This window comes from Engraulis encrasicolus, chromosome 10 (genome assembly GCF_034702125.1).
Source record: "Engraulis encrasicolus isolate BLACKSEA-1 chromosome 10, IST_EnEncr_1.0, whole genome shotgun sequence".
Lineage (NCBI taxonomy): Eukaryota > Metazoa > Chordata > Actinopteri > Clupeiformes > Engraulidae > Engraulis > Engraulis encrasicolus.
The window spans coordinates 12416798-12436814 of NC_085866.1; the positions used below are offsets into that span (position 1 = coordinate 12416798).

Here is a 20017-nt window from a genome sequence, read left to right on the forward strand (position 1 = left end):
CATCGAACAGCAGTATGTAACAACAGGCTTTGGTGCTCAGCACCCATCTCCTCGCATAAGATGTGAAAAAGACGCGAGTTTAACGGCCGTGCCTTGATGAAATTAACAATGCCCACTGCCCCGTCCAGTACATCAGAAAGTTCTTTGGGCAAAGTCTTTGCAACTAATGCCTCTCTGTGGAGGAAGCAATGCGTTGTGCGAACATTCCTGTTTTGCTCTCGAACCCTGCTGATGAACCCTTTCACATTACCCGTCATCGCAGCAGCGCCATCGGTGCACACACTGATGCAGTTAGCCCAACTTAGACCTCCCTGTTCAAGGTATTCGGTTGTCACCCGATAGATCTCCTCTCCCGTTGTTTTGTGAGGCAAACACTTGCAAAATAAAAAATTGTCCCGGATTTCTTCTCCATCGACAAACCTAACACATCCCAACAGCTGTGCGTGGCCACTCACGTCTGTTGACTCATCCACTTGCAAAGCGAATTTCCCACATTGTCTGATTTTGTCAAACACCACCTCTTCTATGTCTGCTGACATGTCATTGATTCGCCTTGCAATTGTTGAGTTTGAAAGGGGTACTTTCGAAATCTCTTTGGCTGCTTGTGGGCCCAACATTTTCTTAACCATCGCTATGCATGATGGCATTATCGTTTTTTCGGCAATGGTATGGGGATCTTTAGCTTTAGCTATTATTTCGGCTACCATATAGCTAGCCTCCTGAGCATTTTTTGAGACACTGGTACTTTTGAGCATCACCTGCTCCTGTCGGCTGTGCTGACTCTTCAAACGAAGAAAATATTCCCTGCTTTGATCGGCCTGTACTGGGTGATGGGTCGTCAGATGCCTTTTTAACTTGCTGGGTACCATGGCCTGGTTGGATAGTGTGTTATTGCACAGCAGACACAGCGGTTGAGGGCAGGATGGGTCGCCGGTGGAGATAAACCCGAACGTGAGGTAATTCTCGTCATATTGGCGTTTCTTTTTCTTGCTGGTCTCCACCTCCGTCCGTGAATTGCCACACGATGAAGATGAGGAAGTTACTGTTTCAGATTGAGACGAGTCCGATTCTGGGGCTTTTCTTTTCAGAAATTTGTCCATTGTTACAGTCGTAACACACAACCAGTGAGTTACTCTCACTGTACAATGTACACAACTGACGTAACATAGCAACGCAACGTGAGCTCAGAAAAGTAACACATTTTGCGGACGTCACACATTCAAGTTGTTTATCTCAGATGTAGACTGTGGCAGCATAAATGTAGGCCTACAGTGATAATGTTAGGCTAGATGAAAAAAAATCCATTGACTAAGCATTCATTTATTAATTTAGACACCTGTTTATCATATCACACGCTTTGTACATTTATTGACGTCAATTTCACATAATGTCAGCCACGTTTCTGCGGCACCCCTGAGGGGGGCGTGCGGCACCCCAGGGTGCCGCGGCACCCCGGTTGAGAAACACTGGGCTACCCTACCTTTTAATGTTTGTGTAATCAAACAAAAATAGTCTATTAATGGTGGTGGTGATATTGAGGTTTACAGAAAGTATAGGCCTAGTGAGTTGAGTAAATCGATTGTGTACTGTACATTGATACAAACTATTTTGTTTTCAGTATTAATTTTTGAGATGTATTTAATAATATCAACGGCTGTCACTAAGACAAGGTGGTCCAGCCTCCCTCTCCTCTTCCTCTGAAGCAGAGATTGACAAGTTCACTCACTGACGTCTGGACCGCTTACGTAACGCTCGCGCTCAGCCATGTTTTTCGCGCTCGAAAAGCTGTGGCAACAACAAGCAACCTCCACTTCAGTCAGTGTACCGGTACTTCTGTGAAGTTTATAAACATCCTTTGTCGAGGAAACGCCGACAAAACTTTGTTTTAGAACCGTAGAAGACACAGGGTATGGTCTGTTTAAGAGAAAGAAAGTACATGGTGAGTAGAGTAGTGATAAGCTAGTGTTATGTTGTGTGGCGATTGCTGATTTTACCTGGCTAATCAGTTGCTAACTAGCTAGTCGCTGAAGTGAAGAACATTGGGCAAACCTGTGGTTAGTAGTTCTACCTCATCAGCAGACGATTACCTGTCTTGATTGTCATATGTTCATTCTTTGTCAATTGAGATCAGTGCGGCTCGCAAAATTTGCAGAAGACATCACACCAGAGACTAACATTACCAAACATTAAAAGTAGCAGCTAGTTCGCCGGCTACCATAACGAAGTAGATTATCTGTGTAGTTCTGCTTGCCCGTTGCTAACAGTGATATTGAATTAAATGTCACTGCCCCCAAACAATCTGTATAACGGGGTTATTGGATTATTTCAAATTGCAGTGCTACTATGGCTAGTAACTTTTTTCAGTCAGAAAGAATATGCTCAGGGACAGCAAAATAGTAGTGCCTAGTGTTACGTGTTTTTCCTACGTGTAAGTATTTGATGCCCATTCACATTTGAATTGAATACTGTCCGACTAGAGAATGAGTTTGTGAATGTATGATGTATTCATTCAGTGGTTCTTAACATGGGTATATGGCTGGTAATTTAAAAGGGCTGATTTACTTTGCTCCACCAGTCCGTGTATGAAAAAAACCTGAGCATGTTTAGGCCTATAGCTTCAGCCATAATGCCGGTAGTCATAGGCTAATGACATTGTTGATGGTAGTACATATTCACAACAAAGAAGAGATTTTTTGTGAATGGGCAGCATACATTCTGGTAGTAACTTGTGTGTTGGGGGGCGGGGGAACCCTCGGGACCCTCCACCTTTGATACACTTCACACTAAACGCTGTGACGTTCTAGTTTTAGATTTTGGGCCCTGGTGAGAAGGGTTCTCATGGCACCTCGCCAAGACCAACAGGTAAGTCAAATCTAGATTGACTGCACATAAACTGAAAACTCCCAATGTCTTAGGTGCTGTGTCCACATGCTATAGCAGGATATGTTTCAAACACATTGGTTTTGGCCTTCTGTTTCAATCCACATATCACAAATCCAGCTGAAAATATCCCTTTTAGGGGGTAAAATGCACCTGTTACAAAGGAGTTCTTATTTTTCTCCACATGTTGCGTTTCCATCTAAACAGAAGAAAAATATCCACATTTGAAAATATCCGGCTACTTGGAAACAGCACCTTTGTATATTGTAGGCTACAGTCTTATTGGATGGAAAAAATAAAATGTTGATCTTGTCCGGGAAACTCAGCATACTGTTTTCCTATCTGATGGCTGTATAAATAGAAGTATGAACTGTTTTTAAAATTGTAATAAATATTTTTGGATTCCCCCCACTCCCCAACCTCACTTTTCAGATTGAGAAGTTACTGGATGAGGCTTTGAAGCAGAAAAGGTTTCAAGGCTTGGAAGAGTTCTTGGAAGATAAAAACAATGAAGGATCACCATCAAAGTGTTCCAAACAATTTCTCACCAAGTTGGACAAATTTATTAGCAGGGTGAGATGACTTGTATCTTGAACATGCACCTGCCAAATTATAAGAGAGAATTTCAAAGAGCCTTACCGTTCTATATTTCAGAAGTAACCTTTACATCAAGTTGAATAATTTACCTTGAACAGGAATTGGACCTGAAAAATGTTGAAAATGCTTGTCTGGGTTTTAAACTGCTGCACACATTCGGATCCAACCTGGTATTCCCTGGAGGTGAAGGGTTGGCAGGAATGGTATCTCAAGGGATTGTGGATAAGATAAGTATTGTCACGATGCACCCTCTTTCCTGTGTTTTAAGTAATTTCCCAGAAACTATGCTGCCATGATTAATTTATGGTTGTGTTTATTTGTGCACATGGAGCACTGGTTTGACAAAGCCTGGCTGCTGTGGGAGGAGGGAGGAGATGAAGAAAGTGATGTGCTGCTCCGTCTCACAGAAGACTTCTTTGATGCCCTCATGGTGAGTGATAGCATATATGTCTCAGGAGGATTTAACAAAACCATGTGTGATCTATTCAGTGAGCAATACAGTACAAACCATTTGGCTGCATGTTTAAATGATTGTGGTATTCAACAGTGATATCTGGTATGAATTTGAATGTTTGCATTTCCATACTGACAATATAATGAGAACACTAAGTGCTGTTTTCTTTATCATTTTCCAGGCAATTCATGACAGCGGAAAAGAGGGTATGGCTCTCTTAAAGAAAGCAAAGTGTTTTTACTGCCATTTCATCCTGAGTTGATTATATCCTGTCAGTTCAATGAGTCAACAAGTGTGTATGTTTATGACAGCAATGACTTGCTGCCCTTCTTACTAAAATCGCTGTAGATTTGAGTGAGAATGCATTCCAGGCATTTGGCCAATTGCTCACAATTGTGATCATTGCATGCATGACAGGAGAATATATTCTCATTTGAGGATATCCAATGTGTGAGGTACAAGTAATCACAGCTGTAGTTTATAGCCCCCGGATTGATTTATCAAAATCTTATGGAAAACATCTACATCATTTTGCTTATATGCTTTGTTAAAAGTTGCAAAATTAGTTTTGGGTAGGGTGCACACATCCAAAAACACTTTGCCAGACAGGTGCCAGACAAAAGTGTCAGACAGTTGAAGGAGGTAGGTCTGCACACTGCCAATAAACTCCAAAAGATGATCCAGGGTGATCGTAATGTTGCTTTTTAAATAATGGTGGGTTTTTTTTGTTGTTGTTGTTTTTTTGGGAGATTATTGGCAGGTTGCAGACCTACCTTCACAAGTTGCAAAACTTCTCCTCATAGTTGTCCTCATTCTTAAATTTGTCACATACACTTAATCCGGTCGGAACTCAAGTGTTTATTTTACCTTTATTTAACCAGGGAATAAAATCACATTGAGAATAAAATTCTCTTTTTCAAGTGGCCAGGGCTCACTTGAAAAAGAGAATTTTATTCTCAGTGTGATTTTATTCCCTGGTTAAATAAAGGTAAAATAAACACTTGAGTTTCCACCAGATTAATCTGAATGCTTTTACCATAGATAGCTTAATAAAACGTGCAGTTTTAACTTGTACTCTCTCTTGATCTATTCCTTTCGTTCACAGCTGTTCTGTGTTTCACTTAATAGATATCAGATAGATAACTAGTTTTGTTTTAGCTGACACACTTTGCATTGAAATCTGTTTTCTTCAGGAACTGAACAGGTTAATGAGTCTTTCCTGACCCTCACTGGCAAACTGGCGTCTAATTCCCAAGTGCACATATCCGTGCAGAAGGAGGTCAGATGGTTGTCTATTGCAATTACAGTATTTCAGTATCAGACATGTCATCATACGGTACATGAGGCCTTAAGATTTGTAATCACCCCCCCCCAACCCCATTTCCCCCAACAGGCAGTCCAAAAACTCAATGCCCTCCTATGTGCAATGCCCTCTGAACTGAGGAAGGAACGGAAGTCTTTGTCAAAGGAGGATTCAGATGTGATGTATGTGTCTGCTCTTTTAATAAACCTTTATTCAAATAAATGTTTTTTGGTAAAAAACCTTGCTAACCTCCATGAGATATCTTCCTTTGCAGAAAAGAGCTAGCTGGCAGAATTCTGACATGTGGAGGTAATTGGAGAAAGTCTAGATTGTCATTTCCCATATTTTGTCTTTTAAAAATCATTAGGAAAAAGTGCCATACACTATGTATGCTAATCATAGTGCTAACATGAATTGGCTGTGTTCCAGACTATGATTTGCAAGCTGCTACTCTGGAAGCCATCTGCAGGATGTCATCTGTCGCCCAGAGGAGGGATTTTGTGTACAACTGGTTCACCATGGACTATGTGGCCTCCGCCTTCCTGAAGATTCGAGAAGCTCAGTTTGAGACTGTAAGTTCATCCCGCTGTGGCAGACAAGAAGACAAGCCCTATCTCAATGCCCAGCGTTCTAGCCTTGCTAGGACGTGAAACGCCCAGTGATTAGACACTCTTTGGTGAACTCTGTGGAGTATCCAATCACTGGGCGTTTCACGTCCTAGCAAGACTAGATCACTGAGCATTGAGAGAGTGAGTATGTCCCCCGACTGTACTAAGGATCAAAGCTACGTTATACTGTCCCAGGCCAGTAGGTCAGGCTTGAACTAGAGTGGTCTGACTGGCATAGAGAACTGTCTTTAAAAGTTTATCTCCTGAATTATGCTGTACATGATATTATGCACTGGCCTGAACCACACTACCTGCATTAACCCCTTTGCATAGAGCCTATGTAATAACCTTACTGTCACCAAAGTTGTAACGGTTATGTCTTAACCTGTTACTTAAGGCTCTCGATTCTGTCATAGCAATGTAGTTATGATGTAGTTAAGTATTTTCAGTAAATAGTGAATAGGCCCGCCAGCAACCCCATCTGCTGTAAGAGGCTACATCTGGTAGGGTTTTATGTTTTACCATGTCTGGTCTGATCTGACTGTCTGTTTAATAAGGAAGAATGTGCCTCACTAGCTTAGTCAGTGGTAAACCTCCTTAACAAAGGACATTTGGCTTCATCCTAGCAACGTAAATTCCTGTGTTTATTTTCCAGGATTGCAGGAAGTTTCTGAACATGGTCAATGGCATGAAAGGTGACATTGCAAGGTAACTCTTCTACTGGATACTGACTTAAGAGTGCACTGGGTTTCTTTTCTGACTTCAGTTTATGTTCAAGTTATTAGTCTTGAGTTAAACTGCAAATGTTTCTTGTTCGGCAGAGTGTACTCCTACCCGTGCCTGGGGGTGTTTTTGGACCAGCACGAGGTCAGTCTTGTTGAGAACTCTGTGCCATAACAGAGTTGACAGTGAAATTTATGTCTGTGACTGCTCTGGGAAACAATTTTCTCGGCTGAATAGAACGTCCTGTATCTTAACTCAAATGTGTTGTGTGTACTGCAGCTGCTGATACCATCGGATGAACTTGAGGAATTCTGGATAGACTTCAACATTGGAAGCCTGAGTTTATCCTTCTACTGCATGCTCACCAACCATGACGATCATGAGCCTATATCCACAGTGAGTTGCCAAGCAAAAAAAAGGTTGCCATAGTGACTCTTCCTGGTTCTTACTAGGATTGAAGATGCTGATTGAGTTTTCTTTTGTTTCATTTCAGTGGGAGACATTTTTTCTTCCTGGACATGCTGTGAAGAACTACTTTGTGGATGGTAATCAGACAGCTCAAGGAGAATAGCTTGCTTCCCACAGACTTGCTTGTTTGTTCCTATTTAGTTTAGACCCATTGCTGTGTTAATGTAAGGGGTTTTACGTAAGCCATGCCCTGCCAGCTCATATCTGATAAAAGAGCTTGTTGGGCCTCTATGTTGTATAGATGTTAGACGTTTTTTTGTCGGTGTCCGATTTTTGACCCTCGATCACCATCAAAAGTGATGTGAAGTTATTTAACCCCTTAGCGCAGCACTATGGCTCTCTGTAATGTCATAGCAATGTTGTTATGATGTAGTTCAGCATTTTCAGCAAGTGAATCGGGTCGCCGGCGACCCCTGCTGCAGTAAGAGGCTACCCACAGCCATAACTCATATTTCAGCAGGCATATGAGATTCCTGTAAAATATTTTTTTTACAGAATTTGAATTTTAATTGAATAATTGAGTCTTAAGGAAATTCTTCGGGGGGGTTGGGGGTAAGGATTGGAGTATGTTGTGTTGAACCCTATTTTGGCATTGAACATGAATGAGCACAGTCATACAGCTCAAGGCCTTTTTATTAGAATACCATGAAAAAGTTGATTTATTTCCATAATTCCATCAATAATGTTAAACTGTCATGGATTGTAGATTCATGGCCCAGTTTTTTAACTATTCCAATCATTATTTTTTTTCTTTTTATATACGTTGGCCTTCCAGCTCAAAAAACCCATGAATTGGGGAATTCGCATTATTAGAATATTGTTATAAAATCACATTTTTCTTCATCAAAATTCGGGTCACATTAAATCAGTTGAAATTTGGTACTTTCTACATAACACGCAATGGTCAATACTTGGTTAGGACATTCTCTGTCTTCATAATGGCCATGATGCGTTTAACATTGAAGTCAATGGCAAAAACAGTGCATGGGAGTTATGGAAGCCCAGATATCCTTGATGCTTTGCTGTCAGCTGTTCTTGTTTGTTGACCTGGTACCCCACACTTCACTCTTCAATATACCCTGTAGATTTCCATGCCACGTTTTGGCGCTAACTCACCAGTTTAATTCTAAATAACCAGAAATGAAACCCCATTGAAAATGAATGGGGTTTAATTTCTGTTGAGTTAGAATTAAACTGGTGAGTTAACACCAAAACGTGGCATGGAAATCTTCGGGTATATTGAAGAGGGAAGTGTGGGGCACCAGGTCAACAAACAAGAACAGCTGACAGCAAAGCATCAAGGATATCTGGGCTTCCATAACTCCCATGCACTGTTTTTGCCATTGACTTCAATATTAAACGCATCATGGCCATTATGAAGACAGAGAATGTCCTAACCAAGTGTTGACCATTGCATGTTATGTAGAAAGTACCAAATTTCAACTGATTTAATGTGACCCGAATTTTGATGAAGAAAAATGTGATTTTATAACAATATTCTAATAATGCGAATTCCCCAATTCATGGGTTTTTTGAGCTGGAAGGCCAACGTATATAAAAAGAAAAAAAATAATGATTGGAATAGTTAAAAAACTGGGCCATGAATCTACAATCCATGACAGTTTAACATTATTGATGGAATTATGGAAATAAATCAAATTTTTCATGGTATTCTAATAAAAAGGCCTGGAGCTGTATTATCCAAGGCAACAGCTTTGCATGTACCGTATTTGTGACTTGGTTTGTTGTTTCGTTCCTTTGACCTACAATACTGTCCGCCTCAACTGCTGTTTTGTCCTCTACTCCTCTTACTGTCCTGCTGTCCTTTGCAGAGCATGAGGACAAGAAGGTCCTGAGCATACAGCTGGCCGCGCCCTACTTTCTAGGCCAGATCTCGGGCACCAGGCTCTCCATTCACTTTAGTTCCACCTTGAACGTTCTGCAGGCCGCACAGAAAGTCTTTGGAGGTGGGAAGAACAAAGTAAGTTTTTTCACCTTGGTTGTTACGTTTTCTTTTAGTTTTGTACACATAGAGCAGAGAGCTGCATATGTGCAAACACATACGACATAATCTGCACATTTTAGTTTTGCCAGTAGATATCAAGCCTTTTTGTTTGTTTGTTTGTTTAAGGACTATTTATTTTGAGGATAGTAACCGGTAGTCGGGTCTGATAGTGTTTTTAAAAAAGATTTTGCTTCTTCCACCAGAGGGCGAAAGAGACAAGACTTCTGGCATCAATAATATCCACTAGCAGATTTGCATCTATTATATATGGCTTAACACCAAAAGAGTGTATCCTAGTTTATTTTATTTTTTAGTAGTGAATAATTTATTCATGTTAAATACTCCTTTCAGAGATTTGTTGGGAAGTCGGGGACCTCTGTAGTGAAGACCACTGTCCAGATTATCTTGGACGAGAACTCACAGGCATTCTCACAGGTGAACAAAATAACTGTATGTATGAGCAGTTTACACAGGTATCATTGCATACCGGTATTACACATGTCTATTAGGCTGGAAATGCTACTCTCTGAAGTGGTAGCTTGTGGGACAGCCTGTCTTGCGGCTGCATTTACCAGCCAACCGTTTTCAGGCACAGTCACACAGCATCCTTAACCATTTTCAGCTTTGTAGGCTTTCTTAGCAGCATGTTTTGGCCATATTAACAACAGACAACAGAAAACTAATCACAGAGTTTTTCTTTGCACAGCTGATTCTGGTTCTATGTTTTCAAACGAAATCTGCTTGAATTAATTCAGTCTGTCGTGTTTTTCTTTTGTTTTAAAGGGGTATGCCACTATTTTGGGGCTGAATACGGTTGAAATTGTTGCCCTGGGTTTATAAAGGTGGTAAAGTGTCTTATTTTTCATGTTAGGCGTTGTCTTGTTTTAAGGAGGGAGTAAGTATCTAAGCCAGTGAGAGTCAATGGATCACACATGCTACAGTGATCCATTGACTTTCACTAGCTTAGCTACATACTCCCTCTTTTAACTAGTCTTAAAGCAAGACAACACCTAACATGAAAAATAAGACACTTTTCCACCTTTATAAACCCCCAACCAACGATTTTAACAGTAGTAAGCCCCAAAATAGTGGCGTACCCCTTTAAAGATGTGCTATTTCTCTAACCGAGTTTGGGTTTGGTGTTTTTTTTAAATCCAAACAGGTTCTGATCCCCGACAGCCAGATCTCCCTCAGCCAGCGGTCAGAGAGGGAGCCGCCAGCCCTAAACAGCGCCACCACCCACGTGCCACTGCCCTCCAGTGTTCCTGCGGAGAACAACAACAACAACCTCCCAGCCAGCCTCAACAAGGCATAATGGCTCTCTCTCTACTCTCACAAACACCTGGTTTCAATCATTCAGTGTTCATTTCACCTGCTACCATCTGAGGTCATACTCAGGGTTTAAATTGGGATTTTCGGGGGGGGGGTGATCTGGTGTGTACTGGAGCAAAAGCTTTTTTGACGGTTAAAAAAACACACATGCAGCTAACTGCATTGTTTTTGTTTTCCCTGCTCTTTTTGTTTTTTTTTCTACTACTCTCCCCCTGTAGCAGGGTGTGACCCCAGCTAGGCCCAAAATCTCCAAGACGTCAACCTTCATAGTGAGCAGCAGCAGCGGCCGCAAGCTCGCAGCGGGGACCCCCAGCAGCAGCAGGGCCGGCACAGCCACATGTGGGTGCCCTTCCCTTGCCTTCCCACGCACTCTCAGCCAGACCTCAGATTCAAATTCCTGCCTGCCCTGAACAGACTGTAGCGTACTCTCTCCGTCAACCAACTTCTCCCCCTCTTCCTCCCTCCATTCCTCCTCTATCTCTCCTCCCTCCCTTGCTCTTTTTTTTTTTAATCCAGCTCTGTCTCTCTCTTTCCCTCTCTGTTTGTCTTGCATAACTGCTTTTAAGTGGTAACATATGTGCTCTCTAGACCTCAACTCTGTCATAGCCTTTAACACCTGTGGATCAAGGTTTTTACTACTGGTGTTGTTGCTCAACATTGGAATAGTTTCTGTACAATCCATAGGTTGTGTCTGCTTAGCACCAGTTGTTTTTGTGTGTGTGTGTGTGTGTGTGGGTGTGGGTGTGTGTGCGTGCGTGTGTGTGTGCGTGCGTGCGTGCGTGCGTGCATGCGTGCGTGTGTTCCCTGACCCCAGGCACCCCCAGAGGGAAGGTGAAGCCTGCGTTGCAGATGATCAGCTCGGTGGAGAGGAAATGTGAACGCAGCCTAGCCAAGACCCCCGTCAGTGTGAAGAAGACTCCTCCTGAACTCCCACCTACCACCAAAGAGCAGGTACAGTTAGTAGCATTACCAGAGATTCTTTAAGTATAGAGATATGCCAACATAATAGGTTTCTATGGGCACCTAACATGACCAGGTTCCGATCTGCCTAAAGGGGCGTGTCATAATGCTCCTAGCATTGAATAGAACAGTCCTCAGGTCTGCCTAGGTCTGCCTAAAGGGGGATTTCCCCCCCAATAATAGAACCCGGAAACAATGGGCCAATGGAACCTCTCTCTCTCTACTCTCTCTGGCATTACTGTAGGCCAGCACGGCCGGGAAATTACCTTTGCAAAATGGGACCACAGTACCTGCCTCAGAAAAATAAATTCACCGCTCACTCGATGGCCTAAAGCAAATTTGGATTTTGTGGCCACCATCTATCAACCTGATGTGCATTTTTTCACCATCAGGCTACAACAGGTTGAGATAGATATCCGATAGATCAGGGGTTCCCAACCTTTTTCAACTTGGGGCCCACTCGAAATTGTCAAAAATGTTCGGGGCCCACCTCTGACCCAATTAAGAATAAAACTCAAATAAATCAACAGCAACACACACCAAAATATGATTATTATTTTTGGAAAATGATTTCAAGGCCCACTTGGAATACCTTCAGGGCCCACCAGTGGGCCCCAGCCCATAGTTTGAGAATCACTGCGATAGATTTGCATGTGTATTTTGGTCATCAGAGGTGTTGCTGCTGCTGCATGTCTCATGGAGTGTCTATATTGTGTTGTTATATTCTGATTTTCAGAAGCATGTTGTAGCCTCTGGCAGTGTGAAGAAGACCCCTCCTGAACTCCCACGCACCACCAAAGAGCAGGTACAGTACCGATTACCGTAAGGAGACCTGGAAATTGTGCAACAGCAAAATGTGAATTTTATTCTGCTACAGAAAAATACATTCACTACTGTCAACAACCGATCATTATTTTGTGTCTGCCAGGGGGTCTGCCAAGTCATTGGAACAGTAGAACACATTACATTTGAAGAGCTCTTTTCCAAAATGAGATATATCCATTTTATAGAATGTTGGGAAATTGACATTTTTGTATTGGGCATTCCATTGAAATGCATTGCAAAATGCATTGTTATAGAGGTTTTAAAGTATGTTCTCAAAATATTTGAATGGCAAGAATTCACACATAGATGATAGGACATCTTAACAGTCAATTCCAATATTAAAATGCAAAAAGTCAAAAATGTTGGATATAGCTTTTTGGAAAAGAGCTCTTCATTTATATACATTATGGGGTGGGGGCAGCTCCTGCAGCTAGATGGTCACAGCGGTAATGGAAGTTATTGAAGACATGGAAACCCTGTGTGTGTGTGTGTGTGTGTGTGTGTGTGTGTGTGTGTGTGTGTGTGTGTGTGTGTGTGTGTGTGTGTGTGTGTGTGTGTGTGTGTGTGTGTGTGTGTGTGTGTGTTCTTTGTCTGTGTCTGTGTTCTCTCAGAAGCATGTTATAGCACCTGGCAGTGTCAAGAAGATGACTCCTGAGCTCCCACAAAACAGCAAAGAGCAGGTAGTGTTACCGCTACGTTAGCGTTACGGCCTGGAAATTACCTTTGAAGAGAACATTTACCTGCATAGAAAAAATACAAATTCACTAGACGTGTCCATACTCAGTATACATTTTGAGCAGATGTGTTGCTGTTGTACTTTACGTGTCCTGGTGTCCCTGTATGTGTGTTCTATTTTTTAGAGGCCTGCTGTTGCACCTGTTCGCCCATCCAGTGCAGATCCAAAGCCCACCCCAAAGAAAGGCCATGATGCACAGAAATTCCGCAGGGTGAGAACAAAATGTTCTTCATCTTCTCCACCTTTCCATATCTCCTTTCTCCTTCCCCCTGTTTTCCTCCTCCACCTCTTCCCCCTCGTCCCCCTTCGGCTCCTGCTGAGTTTAGTTTATTTAGCCTGCTAATCTCACCTCTTCTTATTTTTTCACCCCCTAACCACCCTGACACCCCTCTCCTGTTCCTCCTCCTCCTAATTCTTCTCCACCGTCAGAAGTTTATTTGACTTGGCATTGCCCATCCTTCTCCTCTTCCTCCTCTCTCTCGCCCTGTATTGCTCTCTCTTCCTCTCTCTGTCCCTTTGGCTTTCTCTTTGTTTTCTTTGCGCTATCATATTCTCTCCCTCTCCTCCACTCCCTACTGTAGGTCACTGTAGCTCATTCTTCTGCATCCTCTCTTCTTCTTCTCTACGGTACTTTCCTTCCCAACTCTGTGTGTCTCTCTGTCTCTTCTCTCCTGTTTATCTCTATCACTATGTTTCTCTCCTCATGTTGTTGTTGTTGTTGTTGTTGTTGTTGTTGTTCTCTGCAGCACATTCCTGTGGACCGCGTGTTGGAGATGGTGCAGACAGAGGAGACGTGTGCAGAGGAGCCTCAGGGTATAAAGGCTCTTTCTTTATATTGCTACTACCTACCCTTCAAACCCAGTTAAAACCCATTTACAATGACATGCTGGTGTTTTCGTTAAGTGTTGTGTTATCTAACGCCTTTGTGCAGAGCCAATGTTATAACCTCACTGTCAGTAAAGTCTTAATCTCAGTAATGTCATAGCAATGCTGTTTTGATGTAGATGAGTGGTTTCCGCTAAGACAGAGCGGGCCTGCCGGCGGTCCCATCTGCACAAAGAGGCTACATTTGTTTTTGTTTTTTTGTTTGTTTGTTTTTTCCATTTCAGATGATGGTGTAGTCCCAGACACTCAGCCGACAGACAGAAAGGAAAGCAGAATGTAAGCTTACTAGCATGACTAGTTTTCATGTATTTGTGAGGCAATTTTATTTTGAACTTGATCTTTGTTGGTATTAATTATCAGTGCATGATGTATGTATGTGTACATGACGTGGGTGTGGGTGTGTCTTTCAGCCTTCCTGCTCTCCAAAATGAGGATGTCCCAAGAAAGACATCTGTGCCGGTGCTGTCTGGACAGAAGAGCAACCTCAAGATGTCCACTTCAAAACAGGGTGATGCTCTCACCATAGCCGCTGCTTGTCATTCCACACAATACTTTATACTTCTCAATACTAATAATTATAATACTTTTAATAATACTGAATAATACTTTTAATATTCAGAATTGTAGTCAAACGATTAATGTAGAAGACAAATTCACTTGTACTTGTACTTGAATTCCTGGTCTTGAATTTAAATGAATGTTCCACCAGGATGTGAACTTGGCATCGCAGTAGAGCAGTTTCACATATTATAGCATGTTTATCAAAGCGTCTTTGGAGAGGGCAGTGAAGCATTTGGTTCATATTGCATGACATATGGATCACCATGTCTACACTACTATAACCAGTATTGGGAGGGAAAGTAATCTTTTTTCTTTGAAAAATTACATCTCGGCCCTGACGACGAAGTAGAAGTAGTGGCAGTCATATTATAGGCAAGTTGGCCCGTTTTATCGAATTAGGTGGTAAAATGTTCGGTTCTTCACTGATCTGAACTGATTTTAATATTCTTTAAAAAGCTAATACAGAACTACACTGACTGGCATGTGTGACGTGTTTACTCCATGTAATTAGCATAGCCAAATTAGCATAGCCAAACATGAGCCAGAGAGGTGGTTACTCGTCACCACATAAGCCATCATATCTACTAGAGAAGTTAAAACCAAACCAAAATGATCGCGTGTATATATGTTTAATAAGAAGACAATGTGGAACTCACAGGATTACAAGAATGTGAAGATATGCGAAGAACTTGCGTTCATTCGCGTTAATTTGTTTCTCTGTGTTGTCAACGAGGCGCGAAGCACAGCATGCTGGGAGCTGTAGTCCGTTTCCGACCAGATTGGCACAATTTCTATTTTTCTTAAAAGAGCAAAAAATGACTTAAGATTTTCACAGGTAGTAGTTCATCCTATTGTGTACGCTGAAAAATGGTGTTATAGTTCCTGGTCATATCTTTGTGGGATTTTTTTTAAAAACTCGTCTATGGGAGTTTCAATAGGATCGCCCTGGTGTTTGGAACGTAACAGCTAGGATCGCTGTTTTCCACTTTCCCTCCCAATACACAAATGTAATCCTGCAGCATCTTTTAGAAGTGTGGCATAGCTTTCAACCTTTGAAGAAGAAAAAAGACAGATTACCTTTTACAAGCCTTACCCTTGTACAGTATAACATCAACCCCATTTAAGACTTTAGAATAGATTGTTACCTTGCTGTTTGGATATTAACAATTGGATATTAGCTACTATCTAGCTAATGGGATAGATGAAAGCACTTTCTTGGAAGAGGTCAAGTAGAGCACTGCCCAAGAATTGAGTGAGTACCATGAATAATGCATCCAGGTTGTACTTACATTCAGCAACTCTTCATTGCAGGACCTCATTTATTGCAGGAGTTCATTTTGGAAATGCAACATCATTGATCCATGCACTTTGTGCCCTCAGATATCAATAATGTGTACTGAAGTTGCTAAATCTTGACGTGTTGTCCGCTCATCCTGTGACCTGTCTACCTGGGTCAAAGACGTCCAACATGAAATTGTCCATCAGTGCAACGGATACTTTTGCTTACTGTTACTGTAAAAAGCGTGTTTTTTTTTTTCCAATTATTGCTTTCATGCATTCACTTGAAAAAAAATAGAAAATCATGTTTTTTACAGTTACAGTAAGCAAAAGTATCCGTTGGCACTGAAGGACAATTTCATGTTGGACGTCTTTGACCCGGTCTGTGTGTGCTCCTCAGGCTCTGGACCAAAGCCCCCTGCCAGTGTGGAGCAGCAGCCGCTGCCCCTGCCAAAGTCCCAGTCCCAGTCGCGGAGTCGACCGGCTTCTGCCCAGCGCCTCTCCAGCGAGATGAGCCCCAGCCAGCTGCATGTCCAGCTCACCCAGAAGCTGGAGGCCCTCGTCCGGGAGAGGGAGCAGCTGCACACCCCATCCAGCAACAAGACTCCCCCTGCTGCAGCAGGCTCCAGCCGCACTCAGACACCCGCACTACCAGGCCCAGGGAAAGCCAAAGCTGGGCCTGTGGTGGCTGTGAATAATCTGATGCCCCCAAAGCCCACGCCAACCAAGGCTCTGGCTGAAAAAGCGACCAATACTAGAAACAAAGGGAGTGCAGTGGACATCATCAAGAAGAAAGAGGCTGGAGGGACTCCCAGTGTCAAGGATAAAGTGAGTGTTCTTCTTTGTTTCCTATCCAGAACAGAGCTTACACCTCAGTATTGCCATTAATTGTGTCTGACATAAAGCATAAACAGTAAGCAGCAGTGGGTTTGTTGGTTTATTGTAAACCGAGAGGGAAACAGATGAAATGGCTACTAATTTCACACTTTCGAGAAGTTTTCTGACTTTATTTCATTCATTCATTCATTCATTCATTCATTCATTCATTCATTCATTCATTCATTCTCGAATCATCCAGAAGTTGGAGGAAAAGGAAAATGTGGCTGGCGATATGGTGAAGTTTATCTCCAGTCATTACCAAATCACAGGGCATGGAGCAGTGAAGACATCAGGGCCGTCGTTACCTAATGTTAACAATAAGAGGTAAAGCAAACGGACAAAATATATCATTTGTTTTGTTTAATTGGTAATTTAATATATTATATACAATTGAAAGTGTTCTTTTTTATTTTATTTTTGGTAGGTCTGTGTTTGACAAAGCTTGGTCCTTGAACAGCAGTGTGAGTATTACAAGAGCAAAAAGTTATGGGAACGTATACAAGATGCAAGTCATGTCTATGGATTTGATTACTGCATTGGTTTGGGACCTGTTTTTTTATTTCTATTTCTATTTTTTCAGTCACTTCTGAAGGGAGACAGCAATAGCTCAGGCTTCTTGAAGTCATTTGAAATGACCAAGAAGACTTCAATGGAGATCAATGAGTATGTGTATCATCTCGTATCTCACCTTTTTTCCAAATTCAAATGATAAGATGTAGCCATTTAAATAATTAATAACAAACATAAGTTAATGGCACGACTTAACGTCATAGCGACACATATAGTGTTTCCCTTGTTTTGTATGGGTCATGGGAAGTCTACACTCAGTAGAATATGTGTGTAATTCTATTATTCTCTATTGAAGGGATATCTATGCATTCAATGCACGCTCTCCTGACAGCTCGAAGGTAAGTACATGACTTGTGCAACATATTGATTCATGAATTAGTTCATGGAAGGTTTGTGTTATTCATCACGTGTGTTTTTCTGTAGACCGGAGTGAAGAAAATGAACGGCAAAAAAGCTAGTGAGATGTCTCCTGAGTCCAGGTAATGACATTTCATGTGAAATACTCCCCTCTTGTGGTGAAAACTGGTAATGGCTGAGATAAAGAAATGTCTGACATCCTTTGACTTCTTATCCAAAGTGTCCCTACAGATGTTATTATTTATGCAATGAAATATATGGTGAATGTTGTTGCTGTCAAATATATTGTGGTTGAGGTGGTTTCATAAGAGTGGCTCTGTCTTTCAGTGCCATAAGCAGCTCTTTTGCCCGCTCTGCATCTGCAAGGAAGGCCCCTCCAGCAAAGGTTTGTTCAGTAGCTGACATGGAATCGCAAACACTGGAAAATTCCTCCATAGCATTAGAAGTACTAACATTCTGGTCTGTATGTGTTTTCAAGCATAACATTTTGACAACAAGAACAACTCACTGATACTCTTCAATTTTCACTGACAGCATTAGTAAAACACATCAATTGGTCAGTCAGTCAGTGAGTGCTTTGCCATTCCTCTATTGTGATGTGTCACCTCCTTTGCGTTTGCTCACAGTGTATCTCTTGCCCCTCAGGTATACGGCCGCCACGTCAAGAAGCACCTGTTCAGCGACACAGACACGGACAGAGACCGGGACAACGGCACGGACGTTAGCTGGCTCAGAGACTCCGCTCGCAGGCCCAAACCCAAAGTGACCGACTACGGGCGCCAGCCCACCAAGCCCTGCCCACCTCCCTGCCACTCAGGTGAGCCCGGCAAGCATATGGAAGGCTCTCCAGACAAGCAGCTTACATATGGACAGACACAGCCACACTCTACACTTAAGAGAAGTTTGATCCGTGTTGGGGGTTGTGTTCAGAATGCAGATTGTAAACATTCACTATGTTCCTTCTAGTATCAGTTTCTTATTATTATTTTTTTTCACTAAAAATGGGGATATTCTCTGCAGTATTTGGTATCTGCTTGTGCTACAGATGGATATTGTCCGTTTTTGCTTTTCATTTTCACATTTTCCTCAAGACTTAACTGCAAAATAATGGTAAAGCCATAATAATTTAGAGCAGAACCTGTTGTCATGAAGATCTTGGGAGGCTACAGCTTTTAACCATTAATGATCTTGAAACAAAATTAGATAAAAGTTAACAGTCCAACAATACTGCTCTGCTTACAGTAACATGGAAGAATTCAAGAGTGAGCTTGTGTACTCAATAACCTTTTGGTTGTGCTCTTTACAGATTCATCCCTAGACCTGCCTGCTCCTCCATCTCCTCAACGTTCTCCTTCCCCAAAACCTGTGAAGGAGCAAGCTAAGCCAAAGAGGGTGAGCTAAGCTAATTAGATCTCTGTTGTAACAGATCTCAGTGCCGCTCCCTCCGTGGTACCAGATAAACAATATAACTCAGTCATCTGTGTGCAGACTAGGGCTGCACGATATCAGAACCAAATCGATACTCGATAACAGCATGCAATACCTCGATAACGATATTTAAACGATATTTAGAAATATAGCAAGTTTTTTTCTTGTCACTTATTTGTCGGTCTGTGTGGGGGGCATGGCTTTGGTCGTGGCAGGCCTCTCACACAATTGTTGACATTCAGCTAGTGATTGGACAGCACAGAAAATGTTAGCGATAATGAAGTCATTTTTTGCGATACGCATATTGTCACTCTTGATATCGCGATTTCGATACATTTTCGATATATTGTGCAGCCCGAGTGCAGACCATCTGCTTCCCATTCAGAGGCGAATAGATTGTCACGAATGTGAAATAGCAGAATGACAGATGTATTATATCATCATCAACATGTCCGGAATCTTTTTTGGAAAGTGGCTTAACACATTTCCATTTCCAATCACACATAACTGCGTCACATGCATGCTATATGTGATTGTAAATTTGAAAACGCGATAAGCCACTATCCACAATTATCTCCTGTCGACTAGAATTTGCCACCAAACAGAGGTGTCAATCCTGGCTTTGCACCTACCATAGACCAATTAACTGACGATTTGTTTGTTTCATCAGCTGGTTCAGAAAATGGTTGGATGTTGGATCACATTTGTAGCAGGATCATTCACTCTCCTAAGACGGAATTGACACCTTGACACCTCTGCAGCTGCCTGCATGGTTGGGACTGATTCGTTACCTAATAATTATGAGTGTCTGTGTGCTGTTACAGAAAAGACCTCAGAAGAAGGCAGCAGAGAATAAGGTAGCAGAAAGGAAGCCTGTGGAAAAGAAGACTGCTGCTGTGGAGAAGAAGGCCGTGGAGCGGAAGGCTGCTACCAAGCCTGCAGAGACCCGGGGGAGAAGGCCACGCAGGGCGGTCACGTTAGAAGTGTCCTACAAGGAGGACTCTGAGCACTCAGAGCCTGAGGAAGTTCCGGTGAGAACTGTACTGTCTGTAGCCACAGGATTTGGCTGCTTAGCTTTAGCCTGTTTGCAAAACAATACATTATCAAACACTTCCTTCTCAAATTGAATAATTTATACAGGGAAAGTAGCAACCACAGTTGTTTGGAG

At 42.1% G+C, this 20017-nt stretch overlaps 1 protein-coding gene across 1 annotated transcript in view; it reads left to right on the plus strand.

Moving 5' to 3' along the window:
* Window positions 1–1475: 1475 nt before the first annotated feature.
* The window catches only part of sycp2 (synaptonemal complex protein 2), a 34421-nt gene continuing 15879 nt past the window's right edge, over window positions 1476–20017 (plus strand). The window contains exons 1-35 of the mRNA XM_063207817.1: window positions 1476–1939; window positions 2805–2862; window positions 3313–3453; window positions 3576–3704; window positions 3803–3907; window positions 4113–4137; window positions 5125–5210; window positions 5325–5416; window positions 5509–5543; window positions 5664–5806; window positions 6498–6550; window positions 6664–6709; window positions 6845–6961; window positions 7059–7110; window positions 8866–9014; window positions 9390–9473; window positions 10201–10347; window positions 10589–10709; window positions 11185–11321; window positions 12067–12135; window positions 12767–12835; window positions 13016–13102; window positions 13638–13704; window positions 14001–14052; window positions 14187–14284; window positions 16016–16443; window positions 16694–16818; window positions 16919–16955; window positions 17075–17157; window positions 17360–17402; window positions 17488–17543; window positions 17749–17806; window positions 18067–18238; window positions 18728–18813; window positions 19674–19880. Of these exons, the coding sequence (XP_063063887.1) occupies window positions 2839–2862; window positions 3313–3453; window positions 3576–3704; window positions 3803–3907; window positions 4113–4137; window positions 5125–5210; window positions 5325–5416; window positions 5509–5543; window positions 5664–5806; window positions 6498–6550; window positions 6664–6709; window positions 6845–6961; window positions 7059–7110; window positions 8866–9014; window positions 9390–9473; window positions 10201–10347; window positions 10589–10709; window positions 11185–11321; window positions 12067–12135; window positions 12767–12835; window positions 13016–13102; window positions 13638–13704; window positions 14001–14052; window positions 14187–14284; window positions 16016–16443; window positions 16694–16818; window positions 16919–16955; window positions 17075–17157; window positions 17360–17402; window positions 17488–17543; window positions 17749–17806; window positions 18067–18238; window positions 18728–18813; window positions 19674–19880 (3423 nt within the window). The 5' untranslated portion in view covers window positions 1476–1939; window positions 2805–2838. The remainder of the gene's footprint in view (window positions 1940–2804; window positions 2863–3312; window positions 3454–3575; window positions 3705–3802; window positions 3908–4112; window positions 4138–5124; window positions 5211–5324; window positions 5417–5508; window positions 5544–5663; window positions 5807–6497; window positions 6551–6663; window positions 6710–6844; window positions 6962–7058; window positions 7111–8865; window positions 9015–9389; window positions 9474–10200; window positions 10348–10588; window positions 10710–11184; window positions 11322–12066; window positions 12136–12766; window positions 12836–13015; window positions 13103–13637; window positions 13705–14000; window positions 14053–14186; window positions 14285–16015; window positions 16444–16693; window positions 16819–16918; window positions 16956–17074; window positions 17158–17359; window positions 17403–17487; window positions 17544–17748; window positions 17807–18066; window positions 18239–18727; window positions 18814–19673; window positions 19881–20017) is intronic.